This window comes from Macaca mulatta, chromosome 15 (genome assembly GCF_049350105.2).
Source record: "Macaca mulatta isolate MMU2019108-1 chromosome 15, T2T-MMU8v2.0, whole genome shotgun sequence".
Classification (NCBI taxonomy): Eukaryota; Metazoa; Chordata; class Mammalia; order Primates; family Cercopithecidae; genus Macaca; species Macaca mulatta.
In genome coordinates this window covers 119,733,982-119,755,552 of record NC_133420.1, presented here as the reverse complement: position 1 = coordinate 119,755,552, position 21,571 = coordinate 119,733,982, and the positions used below count along the sequence as shown (strand labels likewise).

General features: G+C 45.2%; 1 protein-coding gene across 2 annotated transcripts in view; it reads left to right on the top strand.

The window, feature by feature from the left end:
• The window catches only part of SHC3 (SHC adaptor protein 3), a 173,815-nt gene that overhangs the window by 98,294 nt on the left and 53,950 nt on the right, over nt 1–21,571 (top strand). For both annotated transcript variants that reach the window (XM_077964975.1, NM_001265690.1), the window contains 4 exon segments: nt 3,740–3,803; nt 6,402–6,521; nt 10,394–10,447; nt 15,017–15,068. In XM_077964975.1, the coding sequence (XP_077821101.1) occupies nt 3,740–3,803; nt 6,402–6,521; nt 10,394–10,447; nt 15,017–15,068 (290 nt within the window).

Here is a 21,571-nt window from a genome sequence, read left to right as displayed (position 1 = left end):
GGGCTGTCAGTGTCACCTCTCCATCCCTGACCTCTCTGTATCCACCCCCTGCAGTCATCCCTACCTCACCAAGGGGTCAGGAGCTGCAGCTGGAAGGTTAGGAGGCCTTTTCTTCCGTGGCCACCTGGAGGTTCCCTAGGTAGGCCTTAGGGAGGGAGGAAGAGAGGTTTAAATGAAGGTCAGGCTTTTTACTGTTCTGCTGGGCCTGGACGTGTTTATTACTAAAAATAGATAAATGGGGTTACACTAAGTGATGGAAGACTTTTTCTTGTGTGGAGGCGAGTGGATTAGATTCAAGCCTCCGTCCAGCCCAGCAAGGAGCAGGGCCCACTGAGTGCACTGAATTAGAAAGGACTAAGGGAGTGGGATAGTCTTATTGTACCAGCACACACTCACTCAGGGTCCTGGTCACACAGTGGCCAGAAGAGGAGATGAGCAGGGGGAGGTTTAGAGGCTGGAACTTTAGAGTTTCAGGGTTCTTAGAGGAGGCAAGAAGCTCACACAGGGTATGGAGGTGGGAGGATATTACAGAGCACTGAGAAGGGTGCCTGCTTCCCTGCAAAGGACTGTAAAGCTTCAATCTTTGGCTAAGAAAATAGAATTTCAGTCCAGGCTTTAATCTACATTCTGGTTATGATTAAAGTTGAGTATATTTTTGTGTTTTTCGGAGCCATGCATATTGCCTTTCCTGAGAACTCTTTATCCATATCCTTTGCTCTGCCCTCTATTGGGCTTTTGATAGTGTCCTTGCTGACTTTTATTAAGACAATTACTTTGTTGACTGTGAAATGTAACATATTTTCTTGTCCATAATTTTTTTTACACTATTGAGTGTGTCAATATTTTTCTTTTATGGCGTCTGGATTTTGTAACATCTGTCCACTAAAAGATAATTTTAAAATATTCTTCCCAGTTTTCTTTTACTACTATCATCGTTTCATTACAAATGAATTCAATTTGTGACCCAGCTATAATTTATTTGCATATAAGGCAAGAGATAGGAGCCCAACATAATTTTTTTCTGGGTAGCTGTCCACTCACTGAAATGCTGCTTCTTGGGTAACTCTTTCTCTGCGGATGTGCATTGATCCATGCCAGTCACATAGACCATTCTTTGTGGGGCCTTGGGATGGGCTGTAGTGAGATGGATGAGGAGGGAGAAAGATGCTACTACATGATTTCAAAGAGTCCAGTTCTGAAGGGAAGATGGTGAAATCATGACGACAATGAGGTTTCACATCTGGCGGTTGGGCTGGCTTCCGAGACTTTCAGGTGACCACGGAGGTTGCCAAATGTCCCATTTTCATATTAGCCGAGTTCTGAGGTCATTATTTGGCTCACAGAAACAAGGTCATACTGAACAGAATGTTAAGAAGCAATCCCTATGATTAAAAACAGGGCAAAATTGGTACCTGAGACTCAAATGGGGATTAAGTGGAATTACGTAAAGCTAAATAATGATTGCTAAACGAACAAATTGAAACAGCACTGCTTACCAAAATGTACTGCACTTAAACAGCGAGAAGGGGAATTGAGAATAGTTACATTTAAAATTAGATTTTGGAGTTAAAGTAACTCATTCCAGGCATCTAAATATTGCAGTTATTAATAGTTATGCTGCATTTCTATTTCAAACAGAAATAGATACCATCAGCGTGGTTGAAATGAGAATTCACACACGCGTGTTATCGTATGAGCATTAGGAAGGAATTTATGCCAGTGATGAAAAGAGAACATTTTTCTAAAAAGCAGTTTCATTTGAAAACTCCTTTGGGGATTCTAAAGGCTCACAAGTGGGATCCTTAGGATTTTCCCTGAGGACACGAGCTCTGAGAAATGTTTGGAACTTCTTCTATCTGCAAATGTGCACTGAGACCTGTGCACTCCGTTCTGTGTGAAAAGGTATTGGAAAGAAATGTTAACTATTTTCAGAGCTTTGTAATTCCTTCTAACTGGTGATGAATAGTTTCTACCTCCCATCCCCCAAAGTAGCACAGAAGCAGCAGAGTCCTGTTGCAAGCTCCAGGGGCTGACTAAATGAGACATTTGGAACCGTGTGTCTTTTTGGATAACTATCCTTGGAGTCTGATTTTTTTCTTTTAGACTCCATGTCGGTGGATGGTAAAATAAATACGGTGCTTATTAGGAATATTTATGGAGTGATTAAAGGGAGACACTTCCCCATATAATATCTTTCTACCCTGCTGGAACCATCAGAGGTTTAGCTGCCTTGCTCAACTAAGTATGTCTCTTTAATGTAAGAAATACAATGCAGAGATTCACTGAACTGGTTTTCTAAAAATTCAACAGATAAAATATACATAATAGGTTTATATAGGTCTTAAAGAGACAATTTGACCTTCTTTAATAAGAAGTTAGCTTTTAGAAAGTACTTTAGATGATACGTGATTGGTCACTTTGATAGAACCACAGTTAGAATATTATTATAAAATGAATAGAAGTAAGCATAAACATCAAAAACATTTGTTTCTTGCTTCACTTTTTCCACATCATGATGATTCATTGCCTACGGTTTTCCTGGCATCTGAGTTTTAGGAAAAATGTTTCCTTCCCTGCTCTCTACAATGAATTGAATGGCAAATGGGAAGCTTGTCCTAACAGTCAGTCACCTAACTGATATGGACATATTTCTGTTAAAAGCACTGTGTCGTTATGGTGATTATTTTTCGTCCACATGGTAGAAATTAATTTGAAGAAGTATTGAACCTAGAAAGTTTATAGAATGTTTCTGAGGACCTGTTATCTTCTGTCATTTACCGTGTCTCCAAGTCCCTGTGATTTTTTCTATGTACTAGTATTTTCCCTTCCATGTGCGAGTGGGAAGGGTCACCAGCTCTTTTCTGGACCCCTGACTTGGAGCCACCTTTGCCCACCTCCCAGGCATTTCTCACTTAGGCTGGGTCATGAGATTGCGCTGTGTTTCCTCTCCAGCATCCCCTTCCTGCCACCCTAGCCCTCAGCTGCAACAATCCTGTCTTGCTTCCTCTCCCTCTGGGACCCTCCTGCCCCCATGCAGAACCGTGTGTTGGACTCATGCCCCCTGGCCACTCAGTACCAGGGCACTCTGCCTCCTCCACCAGGACCATGCCTGCACGTCCCAGCAGCCTCACCAGTGCTGTTCCATGGAACTGCCCTGCACATCACCTCACTGCTGGCTCCTTTATACACCCTGCAGTTCCTCTTCTCCTTCCAACCCCTCTTGATTTTGTGAGATTCACTAACCACAGAAACTGTGAATAAAACTCAGATGACCACGTTTCTTTTGATTACATTCTAACTCACTTAAGAAGGATCTTGATCAACCGAGGTGGTTGATTAGGTTTGGGCCTGATGTCCTGACCAAAGTCATGGAGACCGACAGCATCACGGTGTCAGGAAGAGTGTGTTTTAGGGTGCTGACTTACAAAAATAGAATCTTAGCAAAATGTAAAAAAAAAAAAAAAAAAGTGTAGCATTGACACAGATGACACTGTTAGCATCCAGCCACTACAACAAAGAGAACTAGAATATTGCCAGGAGAGGTTTTATGATGACTTGTTTGCATTTTGTTTGGTTTTGTGTTTTAGAAGAAGAGTTGGATGACTTCCAAATTGGCAGGTCTCTTTTCTATACTGAAATAAACGGGCAGTTATTTTCTTTGGATGTGCAAGTGTAGCATCTCTGGGTTCCATAATCCTGACCAACACATGATAAAATGGCTTTTTCTTCCTGTCCTAAGGGAAGCCATCAGCCGTGTCTGTGAAGCTGTCCCTGGTGCCAAGGGAGCCTTCAAGAAGAGAAAGGTACTGTCCTCAATGCTCTGTGTCTAACTGTGTCTCCTCCTTTGCTTCCTCTTTTTCGCCACTCGGTATCTTCAGTCACACAGAATTATTCATTGTCCTCTTTCTGTGGCCTGGCGCTTGCTACTTCTAAAAGCAGAAAGGGCTTAGATTGCTTTCTGTCTCATGTGCTTGAGGACGGTTAGCTGTCCCTGTCTCGGAAGTAGACACCCTGGCTACTCACTCACTGTGGCATAAACTCTGAAGACAGTGATAACAACAGACACTTAAAACAGGGTCAGGCTTTCCTTTAAGCACTTTGAATACATCAATTCACTTAATTACAACAACTGAGGTAGATATCCCCAGTGGTGTGCTGGTAAGTGTTTAACAACCAGCTCTCCAGGTTGGGCAGGGGAATGAAAAGTAGAGTTTGTAGCATTTTCTGATTTCTGTGATGCCAGTACTTCTACTGTGGCTGATTTCAATTTCTCCAAATGATATTCCTCAAAGACAGAGTCGGGAAGAGATATGTGGTAGCTCATGGTTACATAATGTTTCCACCATACAAGTACCGTGGGCATCAATAACTTGGAAAGCAGTTAGTAGTTAATGCAGCAAAAGAATTAGGAAGTGATGTGTGTTGAGCATTTATTGGTTTTTTTTTGTTTTTTTGTTTGTTTTTGAGACAGAGTCTCGCTCTATCCCCCAGGCTGGAGTGCAGTGGCATGATCTTGGCTCACTGAAATCTCTGCCTCCTGGGTCAAGCGATTCTCCTGGCTCAGCCTCCCAAATAGCTGGGATTACAGGTGCACGCCACCATGCCCAGCTAATTTTTGTGTTTTTAGTAGAGATGGGGTTTCACCATATTGGCCAGGATGGTCTCAATCTCTTGACCTTGTGATCCACCTGCCTCGGCCTCCCAAAGTGTTGGGATTACAGGCGTGAGCCACCATGCCCGGCCCTGTCATCTGTTTTTTTTTAAAGGTAATTTATTTAACTATAAGTTTACATACATTCATTTTTAATACAACTGTGATTAATCGTCAGATTATAAAATTCTGAAAAATTTAATAATTGGCTCCCATCAGCTGAGCCAAGCCAGCACTAGAATACCACTGGATATCCCCATATTACAGACAACCACAACTGTGGCACGGAGGGGAAAGGCCGCAGTGTGGGTAGATGTTGTCTGAGAGCAAGCTCAGAGGTCTGGGCTCCACAGGCTGCGTGTTCAAACACTGCACTAGGACTTTTCATCCTGAAGATATTTGAGCCAGAAGGAAAAAAAAAAGCCTGGATTAGGAGAAACCATGAAAACCTCTTCAGTTAAGTGTCTAGTGAAGACCCAGCAAAATCCACAATCAAGGCTTTTCTATGCCTAACCTGAATTGTGGCGAAAATGTCCTTCAAAGAACCTCTGAATCTGCCCCGAGGCTGCCCGTTCCTGATCCAGATCATCTGGACAGCTGCGTGTGTGGCTCTGCTGATCCCAGGCTCAAGCTTGTTTCTGTCTTCAGGTCTTGGGGACTTTCATGCATCCACAGGGCAGCTGGGTTTCCGGCAGAGAACTCTGAATGAAGATTCAGATGTGCCAGCCTGTGTTCTGGCCAGTCCATGGGGAACCAAGCAAGGCTCCAGAGTCTCCACTACAGGAACTAGGACAGCGACTGAGAACGGAGAAGTGGAATCTCATCTTCCAGGTCCCAGCTCATCCTGGGGCACCCTCATGGTTCTCTTGGTGGAAACAATGCCCATTTCTTGGCTCTACCCAGAATCTCATGGGTGGGGCCTCAGCATCTCTGTTTTTAAATAGCTCCTTCAGGAGATTAAAAAGGGTATGCACCTGGTTAGGAACTAATTAGCATATCAAAAGAGAAAGTGTTCTAATCCAAAAAGAAAGGATGGGTTGGTACCAAAGGGCCTTGCCCACCCAGGTACCCAGGAAAAAGGTCCCTGGCCCCAAAATACAGCTGTCAGTCCCCTGTAAGGACATTTCTGACAGGGTAATGGATGCACCAGTTACAGCCAGGCCATGTCTGTCTATCCTTGTGCTGGTTCTAGGCCCATGGGTTTCTAACAGGGCAGTTCATGAGAACCTTGACCAGAGAGAGTACGCCAAAAAATTTGTGGTCCATTCCCTTCGGCCACAAACATCCTTGCAGCTCTCTGGGATTCTTGTAATCCCCTAAAGCTGGCCTGCTTTAGTCTTCCTCTAAGTTAGTTTGACTCTTCCTCTGAAGTAGGTGTGATGATACCAGGTTGCTGAGCCTGCAAAATGCAATGGGCTTTCCCCAGGTTTATACACAAGGGCTTCCCCATGAGACACTTCCCAACAGGGCCAGGGAAAAGGCCTGGAAGACTGATGCCTCTGCCTGCCTGCGGGAGTTCTCACCTCAGCATTTGCATATTACATGGTTTATAATTTGCATGTTGCATGTTCTAAAATCTGCATATTAACTTTGGACCCCCGACTCCCAGCTTATTCATTTCACATTTTGTCTTCCTATGCCTAAGGAGGAAGGAACAATCAGTGAGAGTTTGGGGGTATGGCAAGCATCTACTTCCCCACCCTTTGAGATGGAAATGAAACAGCTAAAATAATGCTCTTCAATTTCACAGCCTCCGAGCAAAATGCTGTCCAGCATCTTGGGAAAGAGCAACCTCCAGTTTGCGGGAATGAGCATCTCTCTGACCATCTCCACGGCCAGTCTGAACCTGCGAACTCCGGACTCCAAACAGGTACATGGGTGCTCAGATCCCCTGTTCCTGCCCACAGCCCCAGCTGATGAGTGTTTGCAGGCGTCTTCCTTGCAGCTTTACTGAGCCCACATAGCATATGTTTGTGTCAAAGTTTTACTGGAGTATGAACTTTGGCCACTTTGAAGGATCACCAAGAGAATGATAAATGAAATCGGCTCTCTTTAATTCTGCTTTTTATTTCTTTGGAGGATAATGCATGAAATAATTTGTTTACATGCAATGTAAAAAACAAACAAACAAAAAAACAGATGTGTGTGCAAAGTCTCTTCTTAATGTCCTTATCCTTATTTTTTCTTTTACACCATATTTAATTGGTTTTACAGGCTATATTTTATTTTATTACCTTTGAAGTGGATGGCATGTAATGGTCTAATTGGTGATTTTTTTTTTTTTTCCTTTAGTGGCTCATTGTTTTGGAGCATCCTGTAGTACATACTGTTGTAGGGGTAATGAGAAGTGGTGTTGTCTATGGAATAGCCAGTGTGGAATGAATTTGGAGCTGACTGAGACACCACAGCCACAGTGTTAATTAAGGCTAATTTTATTGAGGATGGTTGCATTCCTGCACAGTGTCTATCTTTTAGATTTCTCTGATCTAGTCATCATTAATTTGTTTAGCTGGAAAAATGGGTGTTTGAGTAGCTATTTTAGCTACCAACAAGGCACTTCTGAAGGTCAAATGAGGCATAGGTGAAATGTTTGACCAGTATCCAGAGGGTGTGGAGTGTGGACTCCCCTTCCTTGCTCTGCTCTGGCTCAGCTTTTGGGGCTGGCAGTAGGAGCTGGAGCTCGGATGGGACCTCTCTATATAATACTATACCTGATTCCGACATTGTCGCCAGGGATGCCGCAGTGACCTTTATGTTACTATACATATTTCTATTGATTGACTTCCATATTCCCCAGGTTAGTGAGCAGCATCTCCAGCTTCGTTTATTCCTCCACCTGCTACCCAAGATGTTGAAATAAATCCTAGATCTAGCACAGAAATGGGAAGCAAAACCCAGGCTTTGTGTTGACATAACTAGATACCACTTCTCACTGCCTCCTGTTGTCCTCACAGGACTGATAGATAATTCCTTGTGTCTTTTTATCTTAACTTGTCTAAGGGACTAGTTCACTAGCACTGGAGATTGTGGATTCTGAATATTCATCAGGCTCAGCCTTTCTCTGGCACGGCCCAAGGCTGAGCTGTTCATGAAGGCTTGTGGGCTGGGCTCACCTCTGCACTCTCCTTCATGCCCAGAGCTGTTCCTTTCCTATGTCTCCTGGACCTTTTGTTTGGTCCTCAGACTCCTTAAATCTGTGGGAACTTCTCCCTGAACTCCCCTCCCACCTCAGTAAAACAGAAAACAAACTACAAGCAGTGGAATGAGACTGGGCTGGCCCTCTCTGTCCTGGAACATGGCAGCTGAAGCGGGTATCCAGTTCATGTTTTCCTGCCCTTGGTTTGGGCGGATGGGGCAAAGTGGCAGGTTCTGGACACCCAGGGGACTGGTAGTTTGGTTGATGAGTGTGTGAAGCTTGGGTGGGGGGCAAGCACACTGGGTTCTCACTCTCCCTTCCAGCTGACTTCCGAGCCCAGCTGTAGCAAACTGAGAACAGCCTGGCTAGACACTCCTTTCTCCATCCGATGAGACAGCAGCAAGACAACAGCCGCTCCCCTCTACAGAGTTCCAGGTGGAAATGAGACGCAACACCCTCAGGGTGAAACATGTGATTTAGGTCAATTAGCTCTAATTTTCTTACCCTGGTTTTCAATTTCTGTCTTACTCAAAGACATAACATACAACCACAGAATAAGGCTCATGCATCATGTCGATCAAACATGACTTTCATTTTTTTTCCCAAATCATAGCTTCCAATTTAATTTCCAAACTTCAGTTTTAGACCTGCCTTATAAGCAAAAATTAAATAAGCAAAAATGTAAAACTTTGGGAGCCATAGTTTATCATTTTCTGGTGATTGCTATTTTGTCATTGTTTTCTTAGGAGCCCTCTACCTTTGCGCCAGAGGGAAGATTCCAGAGAGCTGCAAAGGCCACTATTTTTAGTTTAACTCAGCTGGGGCTTGGGTGCAGCCTATGTAGCCAGCTTCATTTTCTATTCACTTATGTACTCAGGGGTTTCTAGATCCTGAGGTGTTGTAAGTGCCAATAACCAAAGTAGGCATTTAAAACTGTCTTATTTTCTATTATAATTCAATTATATTTTATTTCAAGTTTCACAGGAGCATGTTTAGACAAATCCCTGGGAAGTGTGATTATAGCCATGTAAATTCTGACTGCCTGCCCGAGGACAGGGGCCCAAGGGGACTCTGCAGAACCGAGCTTGGTTATGTTGGGATAGAGATGAGCTCTGTTCCCATCCCCAGAAATTTACTTCAATGTCATTACATTGTCTTTTAAAAGATAAAATTAGCGTGGAAGACTTATGTCGCTTTTTAAATTTAGGGCAGCTTCTAATTTACTCAGTGTCTACTAAATTCCACTGTACGCTGCAGTTTATAAAGCTAATGGAAATTTCCCATTTTAAAATTAACACGGATTGTCTGCTCTGGATTTCACATTGATAAATTACAAGAGTGCTTTGGACAGTGCCGAGGTGAAATCTCGGACGCTGGCTTTCTAATTTATATGCACATGATACAAATGGGATAAAATGGAAGACGGGCCACATTTCCCCCCATTCTAGCTGTGGGTTCTGTATCGGAGACCCCAGTGTGTTTTTGGAAACATAATCTGTAAGTTGAGATATTTTGGTGTGTGGGTGACACAGGTTCCTTCTGGAAGAGGCATGGTTGTTAAGACCCTAGCCTCGGGGTGGGCCTCCCTGTCATAAGCGACTCAAGGTCAGACATAACCAGACCCACACACATTTGTGTCTTTCCACAAGGTCAGACTTTCACTGAAGCTATTTTAGTAATAGAAACCATGAGCTACATGGAGTTCATTCCGTATCAGAGCTGTGGGCACATAGGCTGAAGCCACTCCCCAGGTCAGTCAACATTGCAAACCATACTTAAGAGTATACTTAATCAGTATATAAATGTTACAGATTGACATTCCACAGCAAACCAAGTAACATTTAACATCAAGAGAAAAAGAGATAGGAGTAGGGGTTAATAAACCATTCTGGGGCAAGTGACGTGGACAAAGAGAGTGTCCTGGCTTGATCCAGATGGACAACATGTCTTGCAAGGAAGAGTCTTTGATGTGGGCAGAGCCTTCATTGGCAGATGCTGGCTGCTCATCACCAGTGACAGCAAGACGGAGTCTGTTAAGAAGGCTGTTTCAAGCTGGTGAAGTCCTGCTTTTTCTGACCAGAGTCCTCTGGTAAGGACTGATAGTAAAAGAATATACCTTTTTATGTCCTCATCTTGTTGGGTGCTATCTTTATTCATTAGGCAAACATCTGGTACCTGTTGGCATGTTGCTTCTTGAAATGTAAGATGGAGTCTTTTTCTAAGATGGAGTCATTTATGTTAAGGGTGCTCCATACACGCCCTGTGTTAGATCACAGCTCTGCTAATCACCAGCTGTCTTAATTTGAGCAAGCCACTTGACCCCTCTGGGTTCTGGCTCCTCACCTGTAAAGTGGGATGGTGATAGTTCCCACACCACAGGCTGCAGCGAGGCTTCACGGACGCTATTCTGGCAAAGCAGCTGGACAGCAGTCATCAGATTGTGAAAGGTGATCTATTACTATTACTTTTATAATCATTATTTTTATATAGGTACCAATTTTCAGGAAAACATGTCAATTTGTAATGCCTGCCAACAGACAGTTGCTTTTCCGAAATGTGGAAAGCGCAATAACAGCACATCTCGTTTCTTGTTTTGGGCCTGGCAGATCATAGCGAATCACCACATGCGGTCCATCTCCTTCGCCTCTGGGGGAGACCCGGTAAGTGCCCTTGGGGTTGGTCTCTTGCTCTTGTTGGGAATTTCTGAGAAGGGACCCCTGCTTCAAAAATACGCCTTGCAAGACACCGTAAAAAAAGTGAATTGTGATGCCAACAGATTTCCCCCTCCTGATTTCCCTAAAAGGTCTTCTTGGCCATCATTTTCTTTTTAGGGAAAACCTGTGACAAGAACCCCACCATTAGTTTTCATTTCGTTAGCCCAAAAGCTGTCAAAAATCCTGGAAGCACTGGCATTCTTACGAGGTGATGAAATAGTTCCCCCGGCCCCAGAGTTGCCGTGGGCTTCTCACGCTGTCACTCTGCTCTTGCCCTACTTTTTGTTTTTTTTATCTGACCTCCATATTAATATTTTAAGTCTGCCTGAAGAATGTAAATTTACTTAGTCTGCTCTGTTCATAAGCATTTAAAATCAGCGTTTTTCTCTCCTAGTGTAATACTGCAGCCTTTAATAGTTTGCTTTGCCAACAAGGAAGGAGTTGCAGAGACAGAGAGAGTAAGAGGGAGACTTGAGAACAGAATGAGAATGTTCTATTTTTGCTTCACATCTTTAATGAAGAAGGCGGAATAACAAGGGAATTTGCTTCCCACATTTGGGCAGGAATGCTACAAAGGATGTCAGCATTCAGCTTCAGAGTGGCCATGTCATCTAAACTGTACCGTCATGAAGGTGAACTCAGAAAACCACCTCCCGCTCCTGGGACAGAGTGGAATCCACACACACACTTCCTTTCTCTCTAATCCTTATCATTTCTTACATTTTATTGTAAGATGAAAGTCCTCATTGAGATGCATATTCAGAAAGTGGAAGTCTTCCCCAATTGAACTCATCCAATAGGGTCTCACTCTGTCGCCCAGGCTGGAATGCAGTGGCGCCATCACAGCTTACTGCAGTCTTGACATCCCGGGTCCGAGTGATCCTCCCACTTCAGCCTCATAGGTAGCTGAGACTACAGGCACGCACCACCATGCCTGGCTAGTTTTTTTGTATTCTTAGTAGAGACAGGATTTCACCATGTTGCCCAGGCTGGTCTCAAACCCTGGGCTTAAGTAATCCACCTGTCTTGGCCTCCCAAAGTGCTGGGATTACAGGCATGAGCCACTGCACCTGGACTAAGGTGCATTTCTTCAGATGCTGTCTATATGTATATGTCCACCTATTTCCTACCTAATTTGCAGTGGTTTTCTAATTCCTTGCCCCTTGTGATGTTTGGAACCATAGTTTCTTAAATTTGGAGGATAACCCAGTTTTGACATATAAAAGGCAGATGTCTTGTACATCTGCATTAATAGCTTCCTTCAAGAACTCGTCTTAAACCTGTCTTAATGTTGATATTATAAGTGAAAACACACATATCTAGATCGTTGGGAGCCAATTACATTGGCTTGTGTCAAAACTATTTTCAGGATGCACATAGGACTATACTTTTTTTTTTTTCAGATTTCCTTATCATCTCTTATTTTTTAAAAAAAATTAGAAACATTTAGTAATCCTTAAAGTAATCCACAACCTGTTATATTTTCTGTGATTTCTTTTTTCTGGTTTATAAAATGTCATAACACAGAACAGGAAGCCTAGTTACTTTCCATTGTAACCAATCCAAATGCATTTTATATTGTGCATGAGATTACATTCCAAACTGATTTGTAACCATGAATTTAGCACGTTATAATTGTTAGACATTTTTAATAAAGCTGACAATTCTATGTTCTAGTCCTTGTTCTCCTGCTAAGTGTACATGTCACTTATGACTTAGTGCCTCAGTTTACCCATTAGGAAAATGGTATTTTGAACTAGCAAGCAAGATAGACTAGAAAACTTCATTAATTCCCCTCTAAAAAGGGTATGCTGTAATTATAATCTACTGTAATTAGCAGTGTTAAAAGACCACCCCAAGAATGGCAGAACAATGGCCAGGCTCAGGGGTTCTTGGGGAGTGGGAACAGGGATAGAATAAATGCAGAACAGCACTTTGCAGCTCTGTCTTTGGAACTTAGTGTGCTTCCTGATGACAAGAACATTGTTTTGAATGGTAATACATTTGCCTGCTCTGCCAGAAAAGGATCAATACTGGCATCAGAAAAGCTTGGCCATTGACCATCTGAGAGACAGGGACATATTATGTCTCTCTATTCTCCCTCTTTACCCAACTTTGAGCCAGAGTAACAATGCAAAAGAAATTCCTTGTATTCATTACTAATGCTGACTCTAATTTTGTTACCTAAATATGTGCAAAAATAAATTAAAAATAAACTTCTTATGTTTATACTTTTTAGTTAACTCTAACCCCTACTTAAATTTGAAAGTCAAATACAAGTAAACATTGTAGGACCAATGACATTCAATGTAATACTGCTTTGCTATGATGGACAAAGTTCACTGAAACTAAATCTCCATTCTCAATGTGATGCTGGCCTGGCCACCATGGGGCAGAATTTTTTCAGTTCAATGTCTCTCCATTACCATAGGCACCTGGATGACTCAATTCTTCCACTAATTTCTTCTATTCAAGGAAAAACTTCAGTTGTACATCATGTACAAATGTAATGTCAATTTGCTTTATGTGGGCAGAGGAATCTACCCTGTGTCCTTTTCTTTCTAATTCTTTGAAAACCTAGCACTCATAATGTTGGAAACCCAGATGCAAATCCTGGCATTGAGATCGTATGCAGACCTTGATAACACAGTGGTCATCTAAATGATCCCAGATACTCTTGTATTAATTTTTAAGATAATCATGGAAATGAAAATAAAATTTTTTTTTAAATGCTGGTGACATCTCAAACACTGGAGAAGGCACCTGTCCAACCCTAGGGTTCTGTGGATTTCAGCTTGAAAAACCCTGGTGCTCTCTTAGATGCTCTCTAAGGATCCTTCTGACATTCACGTCTCGTGAGTTCAGGAAGTGTCTGTGATTACAAGCTGTCATCCTTGTTTTTGCCAATAACTTCAGATTCTGACCACATCCCCCTTGATGGAAATGACCAGAAGCCAGTTTGACCAGGTGGACAATCTTTCACTTCCCTTCCCTAGTCAGCCTGTGAATACACCAGGGAACAGTGTCCTGAGCAGAAAACAACTTAGCTGAGCCACACCCTGCGGAATGACGGGGGAAACAGCACCATTATCTCAAGAGCTGCTGGAAGAATTCTACACTGGTGTGGTCTTGTTGGGCTGTGTAAGATCCAGCGGGATGGGGTGTGGAGAAGTGCCCAGCACCACCCACCTGATCCTACAGCAGATGTCCCACAACAGTGACATGGCCGCCCCATACTCACTCTCTCCCTCATCCCTCTCTCCTTGGAGAGCTTTTGTAGGGCACTGTTGAGAGAGAAGGAGATGTCTCCTTTGCCCATAGAGAAAACAGTGGAGCAAGTCACAACAGAGCCTTTAGGTACTGGCAACATCAGGAGTCACCAATAAGCTGGTGAAGCCCTTCAAAGCAGTAACATATGGGAAATGTCTGCCAAAATGGGGTAGACTTTTACCAGTTGCCCCACAGAGTCTTGAATGTTGAAAATATCAGCTTTGCAGAGGAGTCTTTTCTGCTTTCAAGAGTTAAGATAATTACTGGTTCCTCTGCTTATTTGTTTATGAATTAAAATGCACATGGTTGCCTTGGTCTACTTTTGAGGTTATCATTTCCCCTGTGCACTGATTACGTGAGAAGGCAGGCAAAGAAACTCACATTTCATACAGAAGGATGAGTCTTCTCAGTAGAGCTCATATTTTTAAAACATATTAAAGTATTAAGATCATTATTTATATCCAAGAAGAAAATAACCATTATGTCTCATCCACCATGAAGGCAGCATTTGCAGTCAGCCTTTGAACATCCACTCTGGTTTTCTTCTAGCCTAGCATTTCTCAAAGTGTGGCTCCCAGAGCCACAGCAGCTAGAAACTTGTCAGAAATGCAAATTTTGAGCCCTTACCCCAGAACTACTACCGAATTGGAAACTCAGGGGTATGGCTCAGCGTTCTATTTTAAAAAGCCCTGCAGGGGATTCTGATACCAGCTCAAATTGGACAACCACTGGTGTAGACAAAGCTGAGAGCAGTGGTTCTTAACTTGTGGTTCACGTTACAGTCACCTAGGGAGCATCTAAAAACTAACGCGCAGGCCTCACATCCAAACCAATTAAATCGGATTGTGTGCACGTTGGAACGCAGGTATCAATGTTTTTAAAGCTTCTCGAGCGATCCAACATGCCTTTTCTCCTTGCTGCTCAAAGTGTGAATGGACTTCTAACCAGCTCCCGTGGGATACTGAGACACTGCGGCCTCAGTATACATGGAAACTGTTTAGAAGTGCAGGACCTCAGACCCTACCCCAGACTTGCTGAGTCAGAGTCTACAATGTGAGCCCTCTGGGTGGTTGCTACCCACATTATATAGTTTGAGTCTTTTGTGGGCTGTTTCTTAGGCAGCATTTGATACTTTAGCTGTTTGGTGGTTGAGTCCTTCTAAGCTCACTGGTTTGTGCTCTGTGTCCCTCACTGTGTGTTCTGTCACTTGTGATTAGTGATATAGACATCTTTTTTCTTTAACAGGACACAACTGACTATGTTGCATATGTGGCTAAGGACCCTGTTAATCGCAGAGGTAAGCAGTGCTTGACCCCTATAATCTCTCATTTGTGTATAGCCAGCCTTCACATTCTATATGAGCTGGTCCTCATTATCTCAGCCCCCTCCCGACCAATGAGCAGTGCCATCTTGTATTACTAAGGATGAATGAGGTTTGCAAGGATTGTAGATCGCCTGGCTGAGTTAGGAGGTACTGGACCTCTCTGACCACCAAACACACACCTGTATCCAGATAGCTGGTTTGGTACAATTGATTTACACACAAACAGCCCCCGCCCATATTCTGACAGTGGCCTCGGTTACACCTGGAAGACCACCTGCTGCCCGTCCTCCTGCCGAGCTTCAGCTCCCGGTGTGTGCCCAGTGCCCAGTAAGCCACGCAGAGCTCCTTCACTCTGCCCTGCCAGCCCTAGAGGCCAGTGTCCGAGCTCAGGTGCTGTCTGCTTATACCCCTTTCAGCTTCTAAGTCCTTAGGCACAGGCTAGATGGGGGAAGTCATTTATAAAGACAAAGCCCATTGGATGGTAGCATGGCTGGGGTGGGTGGGACTGACCAAGGTGCACTGCCCTGGGATTCCAGGAAGCTACTGATGCACCACACCACAGCTGCAATTTAAAACTCACTGATGAAATAACAAATGGAATTAGTAACAGCACAAAACAGCACTTCCTTCCACAACCCCCCTACCCCAGGTACCAACTAAGATTTTCTAGTTTGCTTTGCATAATTTTTATCCATATACATACACTCTCTTTTTAACATTTTCATATAAATGAGATCCTGATATTCTGTTTTGCTGCCTTACCCTCCAATGCTGTATGTTGGACATATTTTTAAGGTAGTCCACACAGAACAGATGAACTGATCCCTGATGTGGCTCTATGGAGAACCTTCCCCCACGCCACCGCCTGGGGAGCTTAAAGAAATCTCAATGCTCAGGCCTCAGAGAGTGGGGCCCAGACAACATTTTCTAAAAGCTCTTCAGGTGTTTCCAAGCTACCTCAACGGCTGGGAAATAAGGCTTAGGTCCAGATCCTGAAGGAGTTTAGCCCTGAGTCATTGACTAGGTTTCTCGGGGGCAAACCAAGAGTACTTTCTGCCCACAATACAGTTTCCGTCCAGCGACATGGGAATCAGGATCGATTCCACATGTCCCGTGGCTGCCTCATCAGACTCTCTCAGGTTTGTATGCGGTGATATTGTGAAGACAAGTGCCAGACCTGTGATGCAGAAAAGGATCTCCACCATTTTTGGTGCTTGAGGGCACCACCAACACAGGGTCCCTCTTATGGACTGAATGTTCATGTCACCCCCAAATTTACATGTTAAAATAGAACCCCCCAATATGATGGTATTGCATTAATTAAAGGCCCCAATTGAAGGTGGTGTCTTTGGGAAGTCATGAGGTCATGAGGGGGAAGCCTTATGAATGGGTTTGGTGCTCCTGTCAAAGAGACCTCAGAGAACTCCCTCACCCTCTTTCCACCCGTGCGAGGACACAGCAAGAAAGCGCCGTCTGCAAACCAGGAAGAGGGCCCTCACTAGACACCAAGTCTGCTGGCACCTTCCAGCCTCCAGAACTGTGAGAAACAAATGTCTGTTGTTGAAGTCACCCAGCGTGTGGTGTTACAGCAGTCCCGGCTGACTAAGGCCCTTTGTTTGAGACAGTTAGTGGGAGATCCTCACTCTGTACTTCCACCTATCTATTGTGTGTAACAAACTATTCAAGCTTAGTGGCTTCACAACCACCATTTTATTATAATAGAATGTGGGTCAGGAATTCAGGCAAGTGTCAGCTGGTCAGTTCATCTGCCCAAGTGGCATCGACAGGGGTCACCGAGTGGTCTTTAGCCAGAGAGTCTGGGCTGGTCTAGAAGGTCCGAATTGGCTTTGCTTCCACACCTGGGACCTTGGCAAAGATGACTAGAGGCTCAGCCCCCTCCATGGCGTCTCAGAGACTCTCCAAGTGGCCACTTCAGCCCTCTGGGAAGCAGGGCTTTCTATGTGGCAGCTCTAGGTTCCATGAGACCCAGAGTAGATGCTTCCAGTGCTGGGAAAGGCCAGGCTCAGCTTCACTTCTGCCATAGATTTACCAGTCACAACTGTTGGCCAGGTGCGGTGGCTCATGCCTGTAATCCCAACACTTTGGGAGGCTGAGGCGGGCAGATCATGAGGTCAGGAGATCGAGACCAGCCTGGCCAACGTGGTGAAACCCCATCTCTACTAAAAATACAAAAATAAGCCAGGTGTGGTGGCATGCACCTGTAGTCCTAGCTACTTGGGAGGTGGAGGCAGGAGAATCACTTAAACCTGGGATGCAGAGGTTGCAGTGAGCCGAGATCATGCCACTGCACTCCAGCCTGGTGACAGAGTGAGACTCCATCTCAAAAAGAAAAAAAAAAAAGCTGTCACAGCCAGCTCAGACTCAAGGGGAAGGAAGCCACATGTACTCTTCAAGGAAAGAGTGTCAAGGAATTTGTAGCCATCTTTATTCCTCAACCCTCCTTTCACCACGTATGAAGAGGCCCAGCCTACTAGATGACAGTATGGGCAGGCAGGGTGGGTCTAGCTGCATCCCTCCAGCAGCCCAGCTGTGAGTACGTTCTGCTCCATCTCATCAGTGTTCTTACCAGGATGACTTCCTCCATGAAGGAGCAAGTGGCAGGGCTTTCTCCCAACTGCTCTATTTTCTTTGGCCTCTACCACTGGGCAGAGTAGCAAGAAATTCTGGGTGTGAATGTCCTTATTTGGGCTCTTAAATGTCCAAGTTCCCACACAGGGGCTCCTAGGCCTGTGTGTATGAGCTGACCTTGTAGTGTTGTGGCTACAGGCACAGCCTCTAAAGACCATCAGGGACAGAACGCACCCTGGAAAGTCTTCTGTAAAATTTTACAGTTACGGGTTCAAGTCCCTCGATGCTGTTACTGCTTGTCTTTTTCCATGCTGATTCTTGCTTCTACATTCTTGCATGTGTTTGTGGTTAATCTAGAATAATTCTAATGAGAATCTATATTTGTTTCTCTGGTATCAAGAATCCATGGCTTCTATAGTTAATTCAATGAAAGGACAAAAGGTCTCTGACCCAAGTCATTAAGTTGGATGGTAACCACCACCACCACCACCACCACCAGCAGCACCACCAGCACCACCACCACCACCAGCACCACCACCACCAGCACCACCACCACCACCACCAGCACTGCCACCACCACTGCCACCAGCACCGCCACCAGCGCCACCAGCACCGCCACCACCACCACCATCACCACCACCACCACCACCACCACCACCACCATCACCACCACCACCACCACCACCACCACCACCACCTCAAAGAGATAAGGGTGGAAAATGAGCCATGTTTCACAAGGTTGGTAAATTATAGCTAAAAGTCAGGACGAGTAGGAGGCCTTAGGCAATGACTACTGGCACCTGTAGGGATGCAATTCCCAACAAGTCAGACTTTGCTGAATTCTAACATACCATTTTCTTTTTACACTGGAACTTTCATTACTACCAGGTGACTCCCATGCCCTGCAACCTTATGTGTATATTAGACAGTTCCAAATGGACTGTTTGGGTCACAAAAGTAGCTACCAAATGATGCTCAAATTAGGCATATGACTGCCTACAGAAGGCATATACTTCGTATAATTTATAACAGGTGCCCTGATCAGGTGCCCTCTGGTACTCCCTGGACCGAGACGTGGAAAGTTGTTTCCTATATAGTAGTTCCCCCTTATCTGCGGGGGTATGTTCCATCCAAGTCCCCCAGTGGATGCCTGGAACCACAAATAGCACCAAATCCTACACATACTATGTTTTTTTTTGATCTGATAACTGAGTCAGCTGCTAAGTGAGTACCAGGCAGGTAGCATATGCAGTGCAAATACTCGGGACAGAGCGAGGATTCACGTCTCGAGAGGGACTGGACAGGATGGCATGAGATTCCATCACACTACTCACTCAGAATGGCGTGCAATTTAAAACATGAATTGTAAATTTCAGAAATTTTCCATTTAGTGTTTTTGGACTGAGGTTGACCATGGGTAACTGAAACTGTGGAAGGCAAAAACCTTGGATAAACGGTGATGACTATGCTTAGGTGGTGCTGACCCAATGGGAGAGAAGCCTACGTGTCCAGCCTGAACAGCGGCTCCTAAGACATCTTGCTGCTCTTTTCCCAAGATTTTCTGAAGAACAGGAGGTCTTAGGAGTGAGAGGGCTTGAGTGGGAAGCCCACATGGGGAAGACGATGCTTCACACAGCCAAGCTTGCCTCTTCTGGGCTTCTTGAATATGGTGGTTTCAACAAAATGAGTTTCTGTTTTCTTTGGCCCAGAACTGCTGTAGGCCTCAAGAGGTGACTTTCCAAAAGAGGCCTTAAATATTTTGAACTTATTGGTGGAAGTAACACAGCACTGCTTCTAACTTTTCTTTCCCTTGGCAGCAAGGCCTTAAGTGTGTAATGGGTGAAAGCAATGGCTTATTATTTTTTTTAACCAAGTGGTTAAATATGCCATCGAATGACACTATGGCAGGAGGTGAATTTTCTGAGAGATGGATGTTTCCTACATTTGGCTATTATGAGCAGTGTTTTTACAAACAAAGCCAGACTCTGTGCTTTACATACCAGCCTGGGCTGAGAATGCTGAACATATTTTTCCAGCCCTGGCCTCTGTCTGAAAGCCAGCTCCACTTGGGTGTCTCACAGGCCTCCCAAACATAGGCAGTCACAGGCAGGTCCAGCACTTGCATCCTGCAGAGCACCTGCTGGTCTCTATCAGCAGCAACCCCTCCCCGCCTTCCCCACTTCTCTGCCTTCTTTCCTTCACCTGCACCTGCTGGCAAAGCCTTCCGTCTTACCAGTTCTTGCCACTGCCCTGCTGCCCCCTGACAGGCTTCATAATTAATCATAAGGTCACTCTGTGCCCGCTCTTCCTCTCTAAAGTTTTTTTGTCCACATGGCAGCCAGAAGGATCCTTTTAAAATGGTGCAATCTTGTTCCTCCTCTGCTCACTCCAAATAAAATGTCCCATTCCCCCATTCCCCACAGGACCCTCTGTGAGCTCACTCCACTCCATCCCGTCTCACTTCCTATGATCCCCTCTCCCTGCCACTCCAGCTACACTGGCTTCCGGGTCTTCCTTGACCCTGACAGTGCCAAGCAAGTTCTTGCCTCGTGGTCCCTGTGCCTGGCCTTCTACCACTGGCCTTCCTGGACTTCTCTCCCTGACTCCCTTCAGGCATCTTCTCCAGTGCCACCTCTGGGGCTGCCTCCCTTGATCATCCTGTTTACCATCCTACACCAACCATCTTCCAGCATGTCTTCCACCACCATCTTCCACCATATCTTCTACCACGTTCTCCACCACCATCCTCCACCACGTCCTCTACCACATTCTCCACCACCATCCTCCACCACATCCTCTACCACATTCTCCACCACCATCCTCCACCACATCCTCTACCACATCCTACACCCCTGTCCTACACCACGTCCTCTACCACGTCCTACACCACTGTCCTCTGCCACTGTCCTCCACCATGTTCTCCACCACATCCTCTACCATGTCCTCCATCACCGTCCTCCACCACCATCCTCCACCACCGTCCTCTACCACATCCTCCACCACATCCTATACCACTCTCCTCCACCACCTCCTAACACCATCATCCTCCACTACTGTCCTCCACCATGTCCTAACACCACCATCCTCCACCACGTCCTCTACCACATTCTCCACCACCATCCTCCACCACATCCTCTACCACATCCTCTACCACTGTCCTACACCACGTCCTCTACCACGTCCTACACCACCATCCTCCACCACCGCCCTCCACCATGTCCTCCACCACATCCTCTACCATGTCCTCCATCACTGTCCTCTACCACTGTCCTCCACCATGTCCTCCACCACATCCCATACCACTGTCCTCCACCACCTCCTAACACCGTCATCCTCTACTACTGTCCTCCACCATGTTCTACACCATCGTCCACCACATCCTACACCATGTCCTCCACCACCATCCTCCACCACATCCTACACCATGTCCTCTACCACCGTCCTCCACCACATTCTACACCATGTCCTCTACCACGTCCTCCACCACCGCCCTCCACCACGTCTTCCACCACCATCCTCCACCACCATCCTCCACCACGTCCTACACCACCATCCTCCACCACCGTCCTCCACCATGTTCTACACCACTGTCCTCCACCACATCCTATACCACGTCTTCCACCACCATCCTCCACCACCGTCCTCCACCATGTCCTATGCCACCATCCTCCACCACCATCCTCCACCACGTTCTATGCCACCATCCTCTACCACCACCCTCTATCACGTCCTCCACTGCCATCCTCCATCTTCTTTGTTTTACATTGTCTTCCTTGCTGTGTTCATTTCCTAGGGCTGTTATAACAAAATGTCAAAAACTAGGTGGCCTGAAGCAACAGAAACTGATTCTTTCACCATTCCAGAAGCCAGGAGTCTGAAGTCAGGCA